This window comes from Triturus cristatus, chromosome 2_2, assembly GCF_964204655.1.
Source record: "Triturus cristatus chromosome 2_2, aTriCri1.1, whole genome shotgun sequence".
Classification (NCBI taxonomy): domain Eukaryota; kingdom Metazoa; phylum Chordata; class Amphibia; order Caudata; family Salamandridae; genus Triturus; species Triturus cristatus.
Window position 1 is genome coordinate 60,903,310 of NC_140582.1, and position 21,650 is coordinate 60,924,959.

General features: G+C 43.5%; 1 protein-coding gene across 2 annotated transcripts in view; it reads right to left on the minus strand.

Moving 5' to 3' along the window:
• Positions 1 to 21,650, minus strand: part of GRSF1 (G-rich RNA sequence binding factor 1) — a 300,991-nt gene that overhangs the window by 147,344 nt on the left and 131,997 nt on the right. For both annotated transcript variants that reach the window (XM_085640993.1, XM_085640994.1), the window contains exon 5: positions 5,044 to 5,182. In XM_085640993.1, coding sequence (XP_085497119.1) covers positions 5,044 to 5,182 — 139 coding nt within the window. The remainder of the gene's footprint in view (positions 1 to 5,043; positions 5,183 to 21,650) is intronic.

Genomic DNA, 21,650 nt, shown 5'->3' on the forward strand with positions numbered 1-21,650 from the left:
CGAAGATGTCCAATGGTGCTGGAGCTGCGCCATGATGTGTAGTCGGGCCTGGAATCACGATGGTCTTCTTGGATCGAAAAGAGGCGCCGGCCTGGCAATTGTTCTCGTCGTGCTCGGGCCAGAGACACAGGTTACAGACCTTGTGATGGTCACTGTGTGGGAATTTCGCTCCACACTGGGGGCTTTTTTTGAAGGGAGTCCTTTCCATGAGCTGTAGGCCTGAATGGCGTCGATAGGCCCAGCGGCCCGCGTCGACGACTGGAATCGAGTAGTTCAGATGTGCGTCGAAGATCACGTGATCGAAAACAATACCGTCGAGTTGTAGATAGTTTGCATGTCGAAAAGGTTTGGAAAATAAGGTGACGAACCGGAGTGCAAAAGTTACATCCGAACCCAATGGCGGAAAAAAACAATCCGAGGATGGAGTCGATGCCCATGCGCACTATCGTCTAAGGGAGGAGTCACCTATCTCGTGACTACAAAAGACTCTTCCAAGACAACAACAACGTGTAAGCATCGGAGCCCAACACCAGATGGCGATCTATGCATAGTGTACAATCTGCAGCTCATATGCCTCGAACTGCCATTAAGAGTATATGGTGCTGGGAATTTGTCATTACGAACTCTATAGTACCATAATGGCTTTACTGAAACCTGGGATGTTTGGTATCAAACTTCTCTGTACATTAAACCCCCACTGATGCCCGTGTGGGGTTTAATGAAAAATGCACACAGAGGGCATCTTAGAGATGTCTCCTGAAAAACGACCTAACACTAGTGTCCAGGCTGAGTGGCTGCTCCCCAGCTGCCACCACCAGACATGTTTCTGGACCCCTGGGTCGAGGACCTTCTGCTCTCGGGGGTCTGAAACAATGCACATCCTGGGACGTGGTGCCAAGCCTCCTCCCCCAGGAAGGGCAGGGTCCACGAAGGGGAAGCTTCAAAGACTTGCCGCCTTTGTGAGCTTCTGCAGGTCTTTTGCTGCTTCCAGCAACTGGCCCCCACTGGTTCGGACACCCACTTTGGGCAGGAGAATCGGCTGGAAAACCAAGTGAGGAAGGGAGGTATGCCCACCTTTGCCAACCCCACCCCTCACGTGGGGGAGGGGAGGTGAAGCAAAACTTTCAGTCCCCGCCATCTTGCATATGAAGGGACCCAGCCAACCAGAGTGAGGCATATGCCCCCCTGTCACTGGAGGGTGGCATAATAGGGGGTGTACCCACCCCAAGAAAGGGACCCATTGGTCGCAACCTTTACTTCCCTGTAAGGCACCTAAATCTAGTATTTAGGGCACCCTGAACCTTGCCTCCTCAGACAAGAACTGACTAAGAAGAAAAGAAGATGGACCGAAGAAGCCTTGCCAAAGCTAAGAAGAGGAGGACACCCACTGACTTGGCCCCAGCCCTACCAGCATGTCGCCACCTCAAACCTGCAGAAGAAAATTCTTGGTGTTTCTTGCATATAGCAACCTCATGAACCCAGAGTACCTGCCCTGCCTTCCACAAAAAAGACTGTCTCCCGCGAGCACCGGATTTGCTCACCCACAGACTCTGGCTCCTTCCAAATCCGTGAATCTGCACTCAACGCCCACTGTCTGAGTTTGATTGGCCCAACACCACGAAGGGGGTCTCCCTGGCGATCCTGACCATAGATCTGGTGATCTCTGACCTTCCACGAATATCTTAGCAAAGTCTCTTTCTGGAGGATCCCCCCCGCCCTGGAGCTGGTAAGGAAAACTCGACGCCTAAAGACACCCCTGCACCCGCCGTCCCAGCATCCCAACTTACCTCTCTAACCGGTAGTCACCGCCAGAAGATCTTCGTCCCAGAGCCTGCAGTCTTTGTTGAAACCGGAGAATCTCCATTGAAATCAACAGGGCACCCAACACCAAACCAGCACCCTGAACCCAGCCGCCCCAGCGCTGCTGTGGGTGTACTTTGGGTGCTAAAACGGATCCTCCTTTGCCCTGTGCTAAACCCCAGGAGTTGATTTGTATGAAAACCTGAAAAACTACAACTGTGCAAAACTGATTTTCCTTACCTTTTCTCTAGGAAATGTCCCAGTGTGATATCTAGGCATATCACACCGAGTAGAAAAAGTAACTTAAAAAGTAATCTGAAAGTAACTGAAAATTAATCTGAACAGTAATTTCGACATTTTAACTTACCTGTATTTCAATCAATTGCATTTGAACCTGCATTAAATTATAAAACACTGCATATGTTTTTGTAAAGCATTTATTTCACTTTCCTGTGCCAGGCTTGGCTTGGTTCTAGAAATAAAATAACTTAATATTTTTATACAGACAAAAATTGGTCTGAGTTCACTCCGAGTGTGTGACATCATTTGATGACTGAGTGTGTACAACAAATGCTTAACACTACCCACCGATGAAAAGCCTTACTGCTCGCCCACACTACAACAAACACAGAGTAAGGTGCTATCTACTTTTACCTCTGCCTACCTTTGGGGTCCCACTAGACTCTGTACACATATACCTCATTTTGTTATAGTATATACAGAGCCAGCTTCCTCCATTCAGGGTTTAAAGAATTAAGAGGCCCAAGACCCTTCCAAAACTTTACTTTCAATTTAAGAAAAATGCATAAAAGTACATAGGACAAATAACATTTCATTAAATTAAACTAAAAAAAAACTCAGACATAAATTCTTTCTTAAAATCCTAAAAAGATAACTAACATCACATAAAATTAATTTCCATTAAAAAGGTTTACATTTGATCAGTGATTAGCTAGACTGCGAGTTTTTACAGCTTCGCATAGAAAGGAGGCCATTACAAAACACACATGTTGGTGTCTCTAGTTGTCGCATAACGGACAATGCTGTAATATGGCTGCGGAAGCTACATTACTTTAAAAAGGGAATAATAAATCTCTTTCTTTCCTTTACATAAAATTGGCAAAAGAATAAAATATATACAAATGATTGTTTTGATATTTTGTAACAAGGGCAGCATTCCAATTAATTCAGAGAAAAAACATTTGCAGGATAGCCCAACATTTACGAAACATAATTGAGACAGAATCTTGTCAAAATGAATCTGTGGCGATTATTTTCTACAAAAGTAAGATATAAAGAGGGTCCATGTAACGTAGAGGGAATAGCATTATTTACAATAACTGTGGGTTTTTGTTTATTCTATCTGTCTTGTGCATGTTTCTCTAGATAGAGCTTTTTTAATCTCGTCTTACTCAAGGTTTCACAACGTTCAGGGTGGGCATAGAGATCCCCCAGCCCCACCGACTCAAGGCTACGCCTTATATATTGTAACCAGATAATTTTTGAGGCGTGCCCCATTTTCATGATGTCCCTCAGAATAGATTGATTTGACTGGACGACCTTTCGTTTCCAAATAGACAGCCATAATAACAAAGGGGCCAGTTTAATTGTGTCAGTAATATATGTCAATGCTAACTCTTTATGGACAATAACATTTGTACGAGCCTTTGGGGCAGACAATAATCTTTTGGCAAACCCATCATCTATCTTTTGTAGGCTATCCACTCGAGTTGCACCCCGATATTGCTGCCCCTTACGTTGCCACAGAGACTGTTTCGGCCAAGTAAATTTTAACCATCTCATGTATTGCTTTTGCGGCGAACCTAAAAATTGCAGTTATGCTTTTGCTCATGTGTGTGGCTCTTGGGGTCAACAATCTAATTTGGTGTCAAAAACAATGCCCAGGTATGAGAAATTCTCTACACTTTCGATTTCCCTTTCCGCGATATTATAATTAACTTTTTTTACTTCTTTTCCCAAAAGACATGACAAAAGACTTTGTTTTATTGACATACAAGTCCAGCTTCTTCACATAAAGTGGATAGTTTGTAATGCTCTTTTGTAAGGATAGGGGTGTTCTTGCAAGTAAACCCGCATCATCTGCATACAGTAAAATTGAGAATAGGGTTGGACTCGCTCTAGGGGTGTCTATGGAATTTTCTACCAAGGTGTTATTTAGGCTGTTAGTATATAGCGAGAACAAAAAGGGTGCAAGTACGCAAACCTGTCTAACACCATTTGCAATAAAAAAAGACCTGGTACATTCCCTTAGTTTAGCATGACAGACCTTTGCAGTGGCTCCTATGTACATTTGTCTGATAAAACAAATAATTGCAGTATCCACCCCCATTAGCTCCATGATATGCCACAACTTATTGTGATTAACACAATCAAAAGTGGATAAAAGATCCATAAATGCCATATAAAAACTTTCTTGCTTGGCCTGTGTATATGTTGCTGCTAGAAGAGCCAGGTTCAAGTGTTGGTCCACCGTTCCTCTGCCCTTCCTGAACCCATATTGCACCTCAACAAGTAACCCCTTTACGGCTGCCCATTCTTCCATTCTATTTAATAGGACTCATCGCATTACCTTAGCCGTACTGTCAATTAAGGCTATCGGGCGACAATTTGGAGGGCTTGAGTCATCACCTTTCTTGTATATTGGCATAATTATTGATTTTTTCTACGACAGGAGAAGGCCTGTAGTGCTAATAGTGTTAAAAACAACTGTGAGGAGGGGGACCCAAAGAGATTTGTTAGTTAGAAAGATATCAACAGGGACCCCGTCTGGACCCGCTGCTTTTAGAGACATTGTTTGTGACAGAACAAGCTCTAACTCATCCATTTCAAAGACCATGAATCTGGAGTCATTTAAACCAGCTTTAGTTTCAAGGACAGGTCACAAAGTCGAAATACCTAGCAACTTAATATTCTTTTGCCTATCTTTCGCAATAAAGTGCAGTAGTGCACACAAACTGCACAATGCGGGCACAGTGCACATTTAGGTGGCACAACCAGGACACACAGAAGGGATAAATATGTGCTCAGTTCTAATTTTCCAAAAAAGTTTTAGTACCAGCAACATGGCACAACACCCTTATGCTGGTAAACCAACCGGTGGTATCAAAGACCCTAAACTAATGGCAACATATTCAACAGAAAATATAAAAAATTAGGAAAGTATATGGTGTGCTGCAGCCTAATTAAGTCAACCACATCTATTATGTAATACAAAATTCATACCTATTTCCCATTTCCTCTTTGTGTTTCAGCAGGGCTTGATCTGCCATTTCTGTTGTCATGAACTGCACAAAGGCATCACCAGACTTCTTCCCTCGATGATCAAGGACAAACGTAATGCCGTCTTCAGCTATAGATAAACCTAGTAAAAACAATTTTTACATAAAAGCGGTTTTAATTGGTCGAAAGATCATTATTCACGAGCAAGGGTCCCATTTTTCAATTTTTACTGGTTTTAGATACAAAAACTGACACAAATATGTTTTCATCTGGATTTGTGTAAATCGATAAATATATACATAATTATTTTGAGTGACTCTCCATACTATTCAAATGACATCTGTTGGGGCTGCAGCAGGGAGAGGGAAAACAATTAGAAGATGTCCTTAAAAAGCTGCAGATGAGCATGTATGTACCACAATGGTAATGTTTACAAATGTGCATGGTTTTATTACATACGGCAAACCCCTGGGTAAGTGTACTTTTATGGGTTAAAAACATTTGTAAATAGACTGATTGCAACTTCTTATTTTCACAGAGTAACAACTAAATACAGATAAACAGGAATAAAAGTAAAAAAAACAAATAAAAATGTGCAGCCACTCATTGAGCAACCTTTACAATGGTGGCTTTGTAATACTTGTCTGTTAACGAGCGCAATTAGTTTGCCACTCTAATTCCAACGCAACACAAGCCCATCAATTACAAAAACAATTATATTTAATTTATTTGCAAACCAATAAGATTGGGCCTAGTACGGGCATTTTTATTAGTTCTTCACATTCGGCTGAAGGTAATGTAACATCATAACAGTGAGCATGCGCAACAACTTTGACAGTCTGAATCTGAACTCTTGGAAACCACTCCAGCAAAGTACAATACTGCTACGTGGCATGTCATTTTGCTTTATTATAATAAAGAAAGCTAGTAAAACATCAGAGCGAGGTTTAAATTCTTGATGCCATAAATTGTTGCTTGGGTTCTGCTTGGGTCGAAGACCACAAGCGCGGGCGCCTTCTGCCGCCAGGAGGCGGGAACCTCTGCGGAAGCACCGAGCATGCGAATTCAACTGCTGTGTCCCACTCCCAGTACTATTCTCATTTGGGGGGGGGGGGGGGGGTTGAAGCTATGGCAAAGCTGCTAATTCCAGGCTCAGAGAAGGAGTGTGTCCTGGCAACAACGGGGACCCTTGGGACCGTCTCTCTGGACTCTGCAGCGGATTCTCTAGCAGTGATTGCAACAATGCTTAGTTCTCCCCCGCTCAAAAGGAAGAACAAACATTTGCAATGCATTTGTTGGAGTTGGAGCTATTGACATTGTAAATGACAATGTTTTTTAGGTATGTTTTTTAAGTGGAGTGATAATTTAAAGAACAAGAGGTGTGTAAACACACACTTTGTACATAAAGGAGAAGCAATGCTGCCAGTAACTGCACCTCTTTTACTGCCGACCTTGCTTCTAATAAGCAAGGACTATACGTTTAAAGTGCGTGTTTACACACCACTTCCAGGTTTTGAAAACACAGAAATAAGTCATTGTCATTTACAATGCTAATAACTCAAACTCCTGCAAATGCGAGACCTATTGCATTGCAAATGCTTGTTATAATTATGTCTCCAATACTCTTGCTTAACTGCGGTTCAGGCATTTACCAGTCTTTGTTGACGAACTTCCTTAAGGTACTCCTCAAGATCTGAAAGATACTTCTCATGTCTATTGTTGTGACTCACTCAACTAGCAGAGTCTCCAGGAACTGCTGCAGCATGTTTGTACTCCGGGTCCAGAGCCGCCGCTTTAACAACTTCAAAAGGATGAGACACAGAGTGACGTCACTCAAGACAGAAATCTGTGCACTGGAGGCTTCACGCACCGCATAACCCACCCTCTATCCAGCAATTCCAGTGCAAGCCAGGGAGGCTTTACTTTCTAGTTTAGTAAAGTGCTTCTTCATTCAAATAGACTGGCTTCAGCTGAGAATGTTACGTTCCTAGTATGCATATTTATATCGTTCTTTCATTGTGCTATTTCGGGATAGAATTACAACAAGCATTGGCATAGCCAATAGGTCTCGCCTTTGGGACCTTATAAGTGTTTAGCTATGCAACAGTTGCATAACTAAATACTTATAAGGTCCCAAAAGCGAGACCTATTGGCTATGCCAAGCGGCCGTGAAAGTGATCGCGATCAAACATCAAAGCGAAAATGAAAGTAATCGCGGTAAAGCGCGCGGCCGCGCACATGCACTGGTAGCACTTTTTGGAGCCCTCTCAATAAGTCTCACCAGACCAGGGCATGCGCTGGGTCAGGCGAGACCTAAAAATATGTGACCAGTGAGCGCTGCAGCACTGACTTCCTACTTTCCAAACGCCAAGAAATTGCAATAATGCACGTAAACACACGCTCAGAACTCTCATTTTAAAGACATTTATTTATTTATTTATTTTTAAGTTTTCTCAGGTACCACAAAGCTGTCAGAGTGCTTTAAGGCACTTTATATACGTATATGTTATTCATGTTTTGAGGCTCGGGGCGAATAAGTGATTTGCCCAGAATCACGGAAAAGTGAGTGAAGCCGGGATTCAAATCCGGTTCCATTTCAATGCAGCCAGTTACAGCCACGAGGCCACATATCCTTCCCTAAAATTAAATGAATTTTTAAAAAATTGCTTTTTCATTCCTACCAAAAAACACACTACGGTCTGAACTTGCAGTCTGCGGATATTTGTGTGCTGGGGGCGAGTACACAATTTGGAAAACATGTCTGTGAGAATGAGAACTCTTTTGAACCCCCCCTCTCCAAAGTGTAAACACCAGTACACGCATGCAAGCATGCAAAGGTGCTGGCACAAAATTGGCGGGTGTGAAGGTCAAACACATTACTTTATTCTCAAAAAAACATAGACAAACATGCCACAGGGTATGCCATGAATGTACCCCACACATGAGGTTTCCTGATGCTGCAGTGGGTGACTACACCTCCATATTTATGTTCTGTGTACATGAGCGGCCACAAAAGGATTATAGGTCATATAACAAACTAAAAAAGATAAATACATCAATATTGCTAATAAAATACCCAAAGTAAAATACCTAAAAACGTCACTAATACTAAACACCTAAACATGAAAACAAAATCTTGAAATTCTTGAAGCCCAAAAATGAATCCATCGCACCCAGTACACAAATAAAATGCGTCTAACTCGCGATGATAGTTTTGAAGCGCTATATAAATCCCAATCAAATACAATATTCAACGTAATGTTGAAAGGCATTGCCCATACCGCCACCTACTGACCAGAAGAAAACAATGTTTTTCATTGTCCTATGTGCAAACGGGAAATATATTTGTGACATTAAAGTTTTGCGAAACAAAACGCTCAAACAAAAAAAAGTAGACCCAATCAAGACACGAACTATAAAAAGTGAATACAGGCTGCCGTGCAAGAAGAAAAAAAGTAGATGTAGTCTGTTTGAAAACGTTTTCATATTTAACTAGGCGAGACCTAAAAACACGTGACAGCACCTACTGGTCTTGAACATTCAAACTACAAATGCAATCACTGTGAGTAAATTGCTACTTTACACCACACCTTACCAGAATGCATAGGGCCAAGAGGATGGGAATGAGCTTGCTATCCTACCCCCTTTTGTGTTTTTAAAGATTTTAAAGTACTTGATTACACTTTACAGCTTGTTGAATTCTTTGGGTGCTGAGCTGCAGTCAGCACCAGATGAAATGTGCCTGTTTTCCATTCATCCAGCCATTGTGTGCAGTCTCTGCAATGCGCAGCAGATGGCCGAAGGGAGGATGGGGGTCATGACCTCACGTACCTCACGTACCTCCTAGGCCTCTGCCACGGTCTTCTTAGTGACTACAAGACTGGACTTGTGGACAACCGTAGTATTGAGCGCGGCGACCATCTTGGAGGCCCCAGACAAACTCACTTGTTTGTAGCCACACTTCCCAGAACCTTCCCCCACCAGGGCCCTGTCTGAGTCACAGGAAACGCCTGAGGGCTGCCCGAAATATCCACAGAAAACAAACCAGCCACTGCCACATGGCAGAAAACTGGGCATATCAGTCTGCTATTCTTATAATCAATCAATCAAGAAATTTGTATAGCGCGTTACTCACCCGGAGGGTCTCAAGGCGCTGGGGGGGGGGGGGGGGGGGGGGGGGTCCGCTACTGCTCGAACAGCCAGGTCTTGAGTTGCTTCCTGAAGGAGAGGTGGTCTTGGGTGAGTCGGAGGTGGATGGGGAGGGAATTCCAGGTCTTGGCTGCCAGGTAGGAGAAGGATCTTCCTCCCATGGTGGCTCTTCGGATGCGTGGAACGGCGGCGAGGGCGTGGTTGGTCGATCGTAGTTGGCGGGTGGAAGTGTAGAAGGTCAGGCGGTTGTTGAGGTACCTGGGGCCTAGGTCATGGAGGGCTTTGTGTGCGTGGGTGAGGAGGCGGAACGTGATTCTTTTGCTGACGGGGAGCCAGTGCAGGTCTCTCAGGTGTCCGGAGATGTGGCTGTGGCGGGGGGTGTCCAGGATGAGTCATGCGGAGGCGTTCTGGATGCGTTGGAGTCTTTTCTGCAGTTTGGCTGTGGTTCCGGTATAGAGGGTGTTTCCGTAGTCTAGTCGGCTGGTGACAAGTGCCTGGGTGACCGTCTTCCTGGTTTCGGTGGGGATCCATCTGAAGATCTTTCGGAGCATGCATAGGATGTTGAAGCATGAGGACGAGACGGCGTTGACTTGTCTGGTCATCGACAGGGAGGAGTCCAGGATGAAGCCGAGGTTGCGCGCGTGGTCCGTTGGTTTGGGTGCGCTGCCTAGGGCCGGGGGCCACCAGGAGTCGTCCCAGGCTGATGGTGTTGATCCAAGGATGAGGACTTCCGTCTTGTCTGAGTTCAGTTTCACGCGGCTGTTCTTCATCCACTCGGCTACTTCTTTCATCCCTTCGTGAAGGTTAGTTCTGGCGGTGGCGGGGTCGTTGGTGAGGGAGAGGATCAGCTGGGTGTCGTCGGAGTAGGAGATGATGTTGAGGCTGTGTTGGCGTGCGATGGCTGCGAGGAGGCTCATGTACACGTTGAAGAGGGTGGGGCTGAGTGATGAACCTTGTGGTACGCCGCAGATGACTTCGGTGGCCTCCGACCTGAACGGGGGGAGGCGGACTCTCTGGGTTCTTCCGGCGAGGAACGAGATGATCCACTCCAGTGCCTTTTTATGGATTCCGACGTTGCTGAGGCGTTGAACCAGGGTGCGGTGGCAGACAGTATCGAACGCTGCGGAGAGGTCCAGGAGGATGAGGGCCGCTGTTTCCCCGTTGTCGAGCAGGGTTCGGATGTCGTCCGTGGCTGCGATGAGGGCGGTCTCGGTGCTGTGAGTGGTCGAGGGATCCGTTCGTCTCGAGGAAGGCGGCCAGCTGTCTGTTGACGGTCCTCTCGATGACTTTGGCAGGAAACGGGAGCAGCGAGATGGAGCGGTAGTTCTTGAGGTCGGTGGGGTCTGCCGATGGTTTCTTCAGGAGGGCGCTGAGTTCGGCATGCTTCCAGCTCTCCGGGAAGATGGCGGTGTTGAAGGAGCAGTTGATGATGTCCCGGAGTTGGGGTGCGATGACGGAGTCGGCCTTGTTGAAGACGTGGTGAGGGCATGGGTCGGTTGGTGATCCGGAGTGGATGGTGTTCATCGTCCGGATGGTGTCTTCGGTGTTGACTGGGGTCCAGTTGCGGAGGGTGGTGGTGGGGGGCATTGGTTCTGTGGTTGGGTGCGTGGTCTGTTCGCCGAAGCTGTTGTGTATGTCTGCGATCTTATTGTGGAAGAACGTGGCGAGTGAGTCGCAGAGGTCTTGTGATGGAGTGATGTCGTTGTTTCCGGCGCTGGGGTTGGAGAGCTCTTTGACGATGCTGAAGAGCTCCTTGCTGTTGTGTGCGTTGTTGTCTAATCGTTCCTTGAATGCTGTCTTCTTGGTGGTGTGGATCAGCTGGTGGTGTTTGCGGGTGGCGTGATTGAGGGCGGTCATGTTGTCTGTGGTCGGGTTCTTTCGCCAGGCTTTCTCGAGGGTGCGGCAGTTCTTCTTGGAGTTCTTGAGGTCGTTGTTGAACCACGGGGCTTTCTTGCTTCCGGGCCGGCTGGGATGGGTTTTCAGTGGTGCGAGGTCGCCGGTGCAGTTGGTGATCCATTGTGCGAGGTTGTGGGCTGCTTGGTTGGGGTCCGTTGATCTGGCGGGAGGGTTTTGGTTCAGTGACGCGGTGAGCTGGTCGGTGGTGATCTTGTTCCAGTTCCTGCTGGGAACCTGTTGCAGGAGGTGGTGAGTTGTGTTCTTTCTGAAACTGAAGTGGACGCAGCTGTGGTCTGTCCAGTGAAGTCCGGTTGAGTGGCTGAAGGAGATGTGCTTGCTGGAAGTGAAGACTGGGTCAAGCGTGTGTCCGGCGTAGTGGGTGGGGGTGTTCACCAGTTGCTTGAGTCCGAGGTTAGCGAGGTTGTCCAGTAGGGTGGTGGTGTTGTTGTCGTTGTTGTTCTCCAGGTGGAAGTTGAGATCCCCTAGGAGGATGTAGTCGGCGGCAGGGAGGGCGTGTGGGCTGATGAAGTCTGCGATGTCTTCGCTGAATTGTGTGCTATTTTACTGGGGTTGGAAACTGGGACTCCAGCCACACACACACGCCTGGCACAGATGCTTCGATCCTCCGAGTTATATTACTCGGGTTGGCTAATCTGCATGTTAAGCGAATCTGTAAAAGAAAATACATTAGCGCTCGGTGATTTGTATAATCTAACTGCACCAGCGACTCGCAACTTCCCCACAAAACACTGTGGTGATGGAACATTCACCGCCCAAGCTCTTCTGCTGTGAGTTACACGCACGTTACACGCACGCCGCAGCAGAATGTGCGTGAGCCTGCAGGTCTGTCTCGCAGAGATGGGAACCGTGACGGGCAGAGCACACGCACCTCGGTGATGGAAAACTGTGCACCGATCTCTGCACCAGGAAAACTAACCTACTGAGGCATAACAATGGAATCAGTATTAAATTATTGCACGTGTTTAGGAAAGATTACTTCCATTGTTTTAATCGATTTGCATTAATCTGCAGTAACACGTATATAGCGCTTAAATTATGGGTTTTATATAGTGCTTCATAGCATTATGGTTTGCTTCTTGCACAGTCGTCTGATGTTGCGAGAATTACGTTCGAAAACGTGCTGTCAATCTATAACAAAGAAGCCCGCGCGTGTGGTGCGCTCGCACGAGCCACCGCCGGCCATGTGGTTTCAATTATCGTGCCCATGCCATGGGCGGAGCAACGCGACCACCTTTAGCCTATTGCGTGTCGTCTTAGTGAAAAACACACACGCAAAGCCCAATCGCGTGAGCCAAAAGAAAAAGCACAGACACAAGCGTGTGCGATTCCTAGGCCCATTTTCAAACCCCGTACAAGAGGTCTCGTGCTGCGCACTGCAACGCTAGGCGCAACACCTAAAAAAGGTCTTTATGCAACTACAGTGGAGGGTGGGGAAACAAGTCAAGCACCATCAAGAAGGTGGATAGATGCAATCACAAGAAACAAGTCAGTAACTTGGTGAAAACAACCCCGAAGGATCTGTTCGAGTTGGAGTCAACCCTAAAGAATTATAGCTCCAAATGCTTTGACAATCTGAAAGGTTTGTGAAAAGATGTATGTACAGCAGTCCTTGAGAAGTTACACATGTGACGGAACAAGAGGCAACTATCTCCAGTCCTCCTCCTCAAGAGAATAACTTGGCTGCTACTGCAAGGGTCAATACCATCCCTGAACTTCAAATCAAGAGAAGAGTCCAACTATAAGACATGTAGTGTGTACATTCTAGTTCTGAAGGACGTACCAACAATATCACCTTCGAAGAGGAAAGATCATTCTGCATTAAAAAATAGACAAAACACTGGCTTAAAAGGAATTCCGGATGGTCATATGATTCATCGGCAGAAATTCTTTCAGTCAGAACTGCCAGGATCGGTATTAATGGAAAGCAATCTTCAGGGGACTGCGTGATTATACATTTTGAAAATCCTCTTATCGTGAGATCTCTCCAACAATGCCTCCACCGATTGACCTTAATTCCCAGTTCTTTTAAAGCCTTGCCGCTAGGATATTTCTATAGACCAAGTGTCACACTGAGTCTCTCCCCGCACCGGTCACTTCAAATATACCCAATGCCTGGTTGCTATACAATAATGAAACAAGGAACGGTTATGAGGCCCTAGCCTCAATGGATAATCTGGACACACTAATACACCTTATATCGCCAAGTCCATGCAGCATAAGGGGTCACAGGCTGCAGGACATTACTCAAAAAGCTTCATCAGTGAACTTTACAAGGGTATAACCCGTTGATAACTATCTAGCCACTGCATTATGATGCTTTCATGAAACGTAGCAGGTATTCAAAGGTATCCAATCCAGATTGGCTATCAGAGGTGATTGATTTTAACATAATTTGTTGTCAAGAAACTTGGGATCGGGATCCTTTCAGCTTAAATGGTCACTGTTCTGTGTGCAGTGCAGCTATTCCCTCATGTGCAGGTATAGCAAAAGGATGTTTAGCTACCTTAATTTCAATCAAACTGATCAAACTTGTAAACCAAATTCACTCCACCCTTTATTATCAAATGCTGGTATTTAGGCTCCCCAAATCATTAAACGTATTGTAATAAAAGTTAATCAACATTTTTTATGTCAATTCGACTAAGGTAATAAATAGGCTTAAAGCAGATATTACCAATTTTTAATATGGGTATAAAAAAAGAGGTTCTGTTATGAATATAAAATGTACATATACATTTATATAATTCAAGTAATACCATACCCTGTGGCTTATTGGATATAGAGAAGATGACACATTGTAAGCATGTTTCGTATGAAGAGGCTCTGAATAAGCTCATTTTCTAGAGGAATTTGGTCTTTGTCTGTGACTATGGGTCTCCAAATACATCTTTTCCCCCTAACATTCAAAGGAAATGGGAGCTAAACTAATATGGATTTCATGATTTTGTCTCTCGATCTCAATTATTTGAGAATAGTATACATTTGGAAAGTCAGGAGACTGATTATACGAAAAACAAGGGGGGTAGGTTCAAATGGGAGAATGCTGATCAGAACCAATGTGTGAGTTTGTATGGGATAATCAGCACGCTATCAAAATAATGACCACCTGTGATGAAAATCCCTAGTACATTCTAGAGACCTTTAATATTACTTGTACATAAACCACCCACACACCATCCCTTACAAGGCTGGTTTAATAATGTTTGTACAGCTGCGCACAAATGATTTAAATCAGCCCATACCAAACGCCTGCCTTCAAGAGAAGAAATTAAGTCTGTCAGAAGGGCTTATAAAGAAATATTAGATACCAGAAGAGCTGGGCTCAAATTGAAAGCATGGGAGGATTCAGAGATAGCAGGGGAACTAAAGGATAGAGCAGCGTTTTCGAAAGTTGTCAGCCATCCATTTGTCTTGTATTATCAAAAACCTACAATTGTGTCTCTTATCCCAGTACAGACCTGGGTTGAACACTATTCCCAACATTTTCCCCCAGCTAGCTCTGAAACTGATACTATCAACCAAAAAAATAAGTATTTTATGATCAGGAGGCCGCACTAGTTTTCAGTCAGAATACTGAAGTTAAGGATGTTGTATTAGCGATTAACAAGAGCCTATTCTGAGAATGCCCAGGACTGGACAGTGTCACCATGAATTTGTTTAAGGAAAATAATTTATTTTGGGCTGATATGTTAACAAATGTGACTAGAGCTGCAATAGTAGGTGCCTTGGTATCTTCCTGAAAGGAGGCAGTTGTGGTGCCTACCTTTAAGAAATGGGACAGAAAACCCCCTAGTTGTCGCCTAATTTTTAATAACAGATACTTAATTTAAGGTTCAAGGAATTTTAGCCTCAAAACTGGAGGCTTGGGTAGGGGAGAATCAGGTCCTGTTCTGAGTGCAGTATGGTTTTCACATGGGAACAGTTGAGCAATGCCTTAATCTCCAGCTTATAACAGAGAAATATGTCAAGGCCAGGAGAGGTGCCATTCATTTAGCTTTTATGGACTTCTGTGCTTTTGTCACGGTATACCAGTCAGACCACTTGAGCATCATGGAGGGGAAATGGTTTTATAAAGCCCTGATAGATCTGTTACACCGGAAGCCATGGAATACTGCAGCTAGAATTCAGTATGGGCCAAACTTTGAACTTTTCCCCCAAAACCATATCCACTTTGGTAGTTTGTCAAGGATGTATGATGACTCCCCAGCTTTTCTAGATATACATAAATTGCCTTGAAAAGACACTTGCATATGGCAGGAAAAGACATGCCCTAATTGGGAATCTCCCAGGACCGGTTTTGGTATACGTGGATGACGCAATTCTAATATCTAGAACCCCAAATGGCTTCCAAATACGTTTGTATGTTTTTAGTACTTTTATGAATCATTTTGGTCTCAAAATTAAGCATCATAAATTATGGGCCAAAAATACCAAACCAAATAAATTTCAACTAATATACCCTCGCCAGGACTACACCTTTAGGAGACGCGCTTGACTGCTCTAATGGTGCGTCATAGTGGTGTGTAAATTGTGTGGCTTGAGAGAGGTTACATCAGAACACTACATAGATAAACTGTGGACCTCCTCCTACCTACTTGGTCCATCGTTTGAGCTTGACCGGTGGTTACTGAACTTTGGTGGGCAGTGTATTACATCACATACTATTTACATAATTTTGTTTCTATGTGGAGTGACTAATCTTAATGGCCCTGAAGAATGCCCTTGTACCCCAAGCGGAGTCATAGAAGGGCAGAAACATGCTAACCTGCTGCAGGGGTATATTTGTTGCTCACCCCTAGTCCTCTTTCCTTTTAACCTTGTCCCAGGGGACTGCAGAATAAATAGATATTGTCCCCTTGTAGATAATTTTTATTTAACTTTCTTTGTGAAATTGCACTCTGCCGCCCACCACCCCGTGCGTCATCCCTCGAAAACACTTCAGCTCCTCTTCAAACCCTGGAGAGTTTAGCCCACACCAATGACCTTGCGGCCTTGCTGTGAGGAGGGAACCAAATGATGAAGCATGTCACCCTCGGGTGAGTGAGTGTTCGTGTCCTAGACAAGGCTCTTCCTTCCTCCATTTGTTGGAACACTTAGCCCCGATACCCATACTATACTAGTGTTTAGTGTTTTTCTTTCCCCTCCCCCCAGTGATGAAGCATATTTTCTGTGAGTTTATATATTATTTACTTCCTTTAATGCCACTCCGTCCTTCAATGCCATACCCCTGCAGCACCTTCCAAGAACCGTACAACAATAAAATAAATCTAGAACTAGAACCATTTAGTCCATAAATATCCCCTGAACATTACTCCTATAATTACAGCTTCTGGAGACAGACGTACCTTTATTTTATATGAGAGTGTAATTTGAGTAAGATCTTTGGTTACAGTATGTATGTAGAGAAGGTTTGCTCCGATTGTTGGATATGAATTGAATTTCAAAACCGAAGATTCTAGTTTAGAGTCTCGAACACTGAGGGAACTAGCAAGGATGGTAGGCTGGCAATCATCTTCAAATCAGGTAATATTTCTAGGACCTCTTCATTACTGTGCAATGCAGAGTTTGAAGAGCGAGGCACTGAGGAAAGGGTTATGGTATGGAGACAAAATATTGTTAAGTGCAGAAGCAGAGGAAGAGCTAGATTGGTGGGTGAACAATATGGAGGCTAGAATGGTCGAGCAATTTTTGGATGTGCTCCAAACTTTACTCTGGGGACAGATTCAAGTCGGAGCCGTTGGGGAGCACGTTTGGGAGAACAGTGATCCAGCGGGTTACCAACCTCAGGTACTCACTTACTATACATTCACTTGGGCCCATAAATACACTCATTCATGTAGGCTAGTAAATACCGCTGGGTCAATTTATTGTTCTAATACCTGTGTGAGGAATTTTTATCTAATTAGTTCTTACCAAACCTCTTGATTCAATGTATTTTCCTCTGGTCAATGGATCTTTTAGTTAACTATATAGATGAAAAATTACATATAATAAACCTTTATTAAATAACCACAGACTCGGGAGAGTTTAAATTGTTTATCTAATAAATTCAGGTGAGCCAAAATACAGTTAGAACACTGTCTTTGACAAGGGGAGGAAAAGAAAGTGATTCAATCAGGATAATCGTTAAACAAAGTTATTACGATGACAGTACCAGAATAGGGAGAAAAAAGAGAGCAGTACATTGGCATAAAACACAGAATTATATTTACCTAGTATGGTGTGGAAACCAACCCCTTGGCCAAGGAATTGGAAAGGGTCCCCTGGGACGCATCAGGCGACTAAGGTTCAGGATAGGATAGATGACCTCTTCTAGATACGACGCCTGCGCCGCGCCGCGCCGCACCCCTCTCTGACACAATCTTCCTCATCGATTCTTCCGCGATCTCCTTCTATTATGTGCCTCCTCGATTCTTCCGCGATGTTCTTCTAATTAATTGGCTCAAAAGTTCTAAGTCTGGATTTGGATCTTCTGTATTTTCTTGAATTTCGAACAGCATCTCGGTCTCTCAGCATTCTCCATTTCTCTGTGTTAACTAATCTAACTAAACTACCTCTATTATACCTTTCTTTTGGCATGTACCACCCCTAAATGTTTCGAATTTACGAAACTCCTAACTCTGATTGGACAGGAAAGGGGAGATGATCATCACACCATGCTAAGTTTAATACTTTTTCTTTAAGCTCATTGCTCTATGTTCCCTCCCCTTAATTTTCTTTCCCATGCTTTATTTCCCACCCGTATTCACAAGTCAATCAATACAATGTATGCAATTTTATTTAAAAACCTTTCCGTTCTCAGGACATCATGCTTGTTCCCAGGGTATGTTACTGTTTTCTTTTGGATGACATTCAAGGCTTTGCATCGTGGCTCCTGGGTCGTTACAACTGCGCATGTGAAATGGTCACATGATGCGCAAGCTTCAGCCCCGCACGGAGGCCCAAATACGAACCAATAGGTCAAAGAAAGAAAGTATTACAATAAAAAATAAATGATTTCAATGTATACCACCTATCTCTACTCTATTCCCATTTACTTATATAAATCTTTCACATTACCATTTTAGTAAATTTACATGGTTTAGTTTCAGCAAAGCATGGGCAATATCATGTGAGTTCCAAGCGGCCATTTTAAGGGCAACTGCACAGCTGCAAAGAATTCCCTCCAAGCGATAGTACGTCATACTACGTAGATGCAGTAGACACATGCGCAATGCAGAATCCCACGTTTAGCAGCCATTATAGAGACCCACGGGTTACTTGTTAGTAATACACATCCTCAAGCTTCAGTGTCGGATTTTCTGGTGCGTTATTAGTGTTTCCGAACACAATTACAAGTTGAGAGGATTGCTTCCCAGGAAGTTTCTTTTATACGAGTCCTTGCTCCATCAATCCCCTCTCTGATGGCATTTTACGCCATCACTAAATTTCCATCACCAAATCAGATGCCAACGTTAGCACATCTCAATTTCTTCTTCAACCTGTTCATTCCCTTTCTTTTCATTTCTGTACTGTAAACCCTTCATTCTTTTATAGATATATTTCCTTTCATTTCTTCAAGTTGTAGCTCTTCATACTTTCTTTTCTTTCTCTTTCCATTTAACCATGTCATTACTGCTAAGACTAATAATGTTATCCCTAAGATTGGCAGTATTATTTGACCTATTATGCTCTTACCCATGTTAGAAAACCAGCTCCCTGTTGTAGTAATACTATTTGTTAATTTCTTCCATACACTGTCAACTTCCAGTGGTTCCAATTATTCTTCCAATTTTGTAATGTTTTGAATATATCTTCCAATTTCAACGCTTTTATCAGGTATGTAGGTGTAACAATATTGCGCCTTCAGCATTTTACAGACTCCACCCTCATTTGCCAATAATATATCAAGAGCAAATCGATTTTGCAAAACCATAGATCTGATCTCAACCATTTCTGTATTGATCATCAAGAACCTCCAGCAGTGTCAGTAGATAACCGATCTACTACTGTAGATAGCTGACAAATTTTTCGTCATTTCAGAATTACTCCCACTGAAGGTATCAATGCACTAAAAATGCCACCTACTATTTCAGAAAAACTATCTCTTTTTATACGTGTTAGTTTCTTTACGTCTTCATTGCTTCCAGTGATTTTCACATGGTACACTTTTGGGAATACTATTACAAAATAGCAACTCCCATACCAATGATCAGGTAACCTGAAATAGGCTTTATTGCCAGACACGTAATAAATTCCAGGAAATACTGGATCCGTTCCACATTTTAGTCCCCATTCCCCAATAGCAAGGAAATTATGTTTGCATTCACTGGAACCAATACATACATTGTTATATTCAGTCTTTAATCTATGGAGGAAGATCTTCCCTTTCTATTCTAAATCCAAGGACCTAGCAGCATGAGTCTTGCCAGTTTTATAAAATTCATCTTTCTCAGCCCATTGAGGTATCTGTGGTTTCGGTTTAGAAGCCCTTTTCTGGAAGTCCGGTCTCCTTTGCTCAACTAAATTCAAAAATATATTTTCTTCTTCGTGTAATTTACATGTTAAATTGTATTTGTGTGCTTCGGCAATATCTATTGTTTTCATGGTTAGAAAATATTCTCCCATAAACTGTGCATCTTTAGTACTAAGAACTGGGTTCATGCTCTTTCGCATAGGAACCTCGGAAAAAATCACATCCACATTAGAATAATAATATTGTAATTTCCCTGTTCTATAAAACAAACTTGCTAAAACCCTACAAGAGATACCGTATGTTAATGGGATATGAGGATATGTCACACCTTCTGCTACTGATGGGGGTAATTTCATACACACATAATGACTAACTTTCATAGTGTCCACGTGCTGCGCAAGCAACTTTGTAAATACATTTAAAGCAGTGTCATTATTTGTCACAGTGTGGTGTACATCAAACTCATCTGGTGCTTCTGGATCTACTTTGTCTCCTTTTGTCTTATTCTCAACTGGTGCTTCTAATGCTACCCTATTTCCCTTAATGTTAGCTACTTTCTCATTTGTTTCTGTGTTATTCCTTTCTTTTTTAACCATCAAATAAGGAATGGCTACTGTTAGTACTAACCAAACTATGAGTACTAAAAATATACTACATATGCATATTTTACAACATTTTTGTACACAATTTCGTTTCGTTTTTCCAGCAGCCCTATCATCAGCCATTTTGAGTTAAGATGATTCCTCTTCTCTACGTTCGATGTACTTGTGGAATTTAAAATTTCTTTGGGAAATTTTCAGGTTGGTCTCACTTCTTTGACAATCTGTTCTGCAATTATTTCTTCATCACTTTCTTCATTTACATCTAAATTCTCGAATTCTTCAAGAATTACATAGGTCCATTCAGGACCTTCGAACTTATTGTTCAATACTCTTAATCTTTGTCTTTGTCGTCTGGGCTGTTCGGCTGATGTCGCAGACTAACTAGAAATTCTGTTTATTTGGGCAGGTTCTTGATTAATTGTTTTGAAATGATACTTTAACCTTTTCACAACACTTGGCCAGTTATCACCCCTTCGGACCCTTTTTGCTTGTACTGCACTGTCACTGTCTTCGAATGCTCTTTTATTTTCGTTAAGTTGTGGCACAACTTGGTTATCTTTGTTTTCAGGATTCCTCTCCGTCTGACCCTGTCCAGGGCTTACTCCTGTTATGTCCTTTTCTGCCTGGATGAGTTCTTCTTCCCTAGTTCAGGTTTTATCTGGACTCTCTCTTCTTCTTCTACCTGAACTTGTTCTTCTTTTCCTAACTGGTCCTGCTCAGGACTTACTGCACTTTGGTTTTCTGCAGCCTGAACGTGTTCTTCTAGACCTATCTGTCTCTCCTCAGACTCATTAATGGTTGCATCCACTTCTGTCTGACTAGATTGTTCTCTACTAGTCTGATCCTGCTCACATTTACTTCAGGTATGTCAACCACTGGTATCCAGTCATCCTGACTTGTGCTTGGTTGTTCTTGATCAGCTATTTCAGGATCTGTTATTCTAGATCCTTCAGCTGTACAACCTTCCGCAGCCTCAACTGCTTGTGTCAGTTGGGAACCTTCTGTGCCAGGTGCTGGTACTCTCTTTGTATGGCTTGCATGAATCCAATTAGGTAAGCCTGCACATTTCACTGCTGTGGTTGTAACCAAAATAACCTGCTGTGGTTTTCCCCACCTGGGTGCTAGACACGACTCTCGAGTGTGCTCCTTCACCACCACCCAATCACCAGGATTCAGATCATGTTCTTGATTCGGCTGCCTGGCAACTGCGTCTTCTCCAACCTGGTGAGAGATAGAACGCACTAGGTCAGCCAGTTCTTTGCAATATTCCAATACCAAGTAATCAGATATATTCAACAGTTTGTGTCTTGGTATACGTGTCTGCCTCATTGTTCTTCCCATTAGTATTTCATGGGGACTCAACCCTGTATTCCTATCAGGAATGCTTCTGAGCCCCATCAGAACAAGAGGTAACGCATGAGGGTCAATCCAGTGGGGTAGATGCACATAACTTTCCCAGTCTTGCTTTTATAGGGCCATTCAGTTGT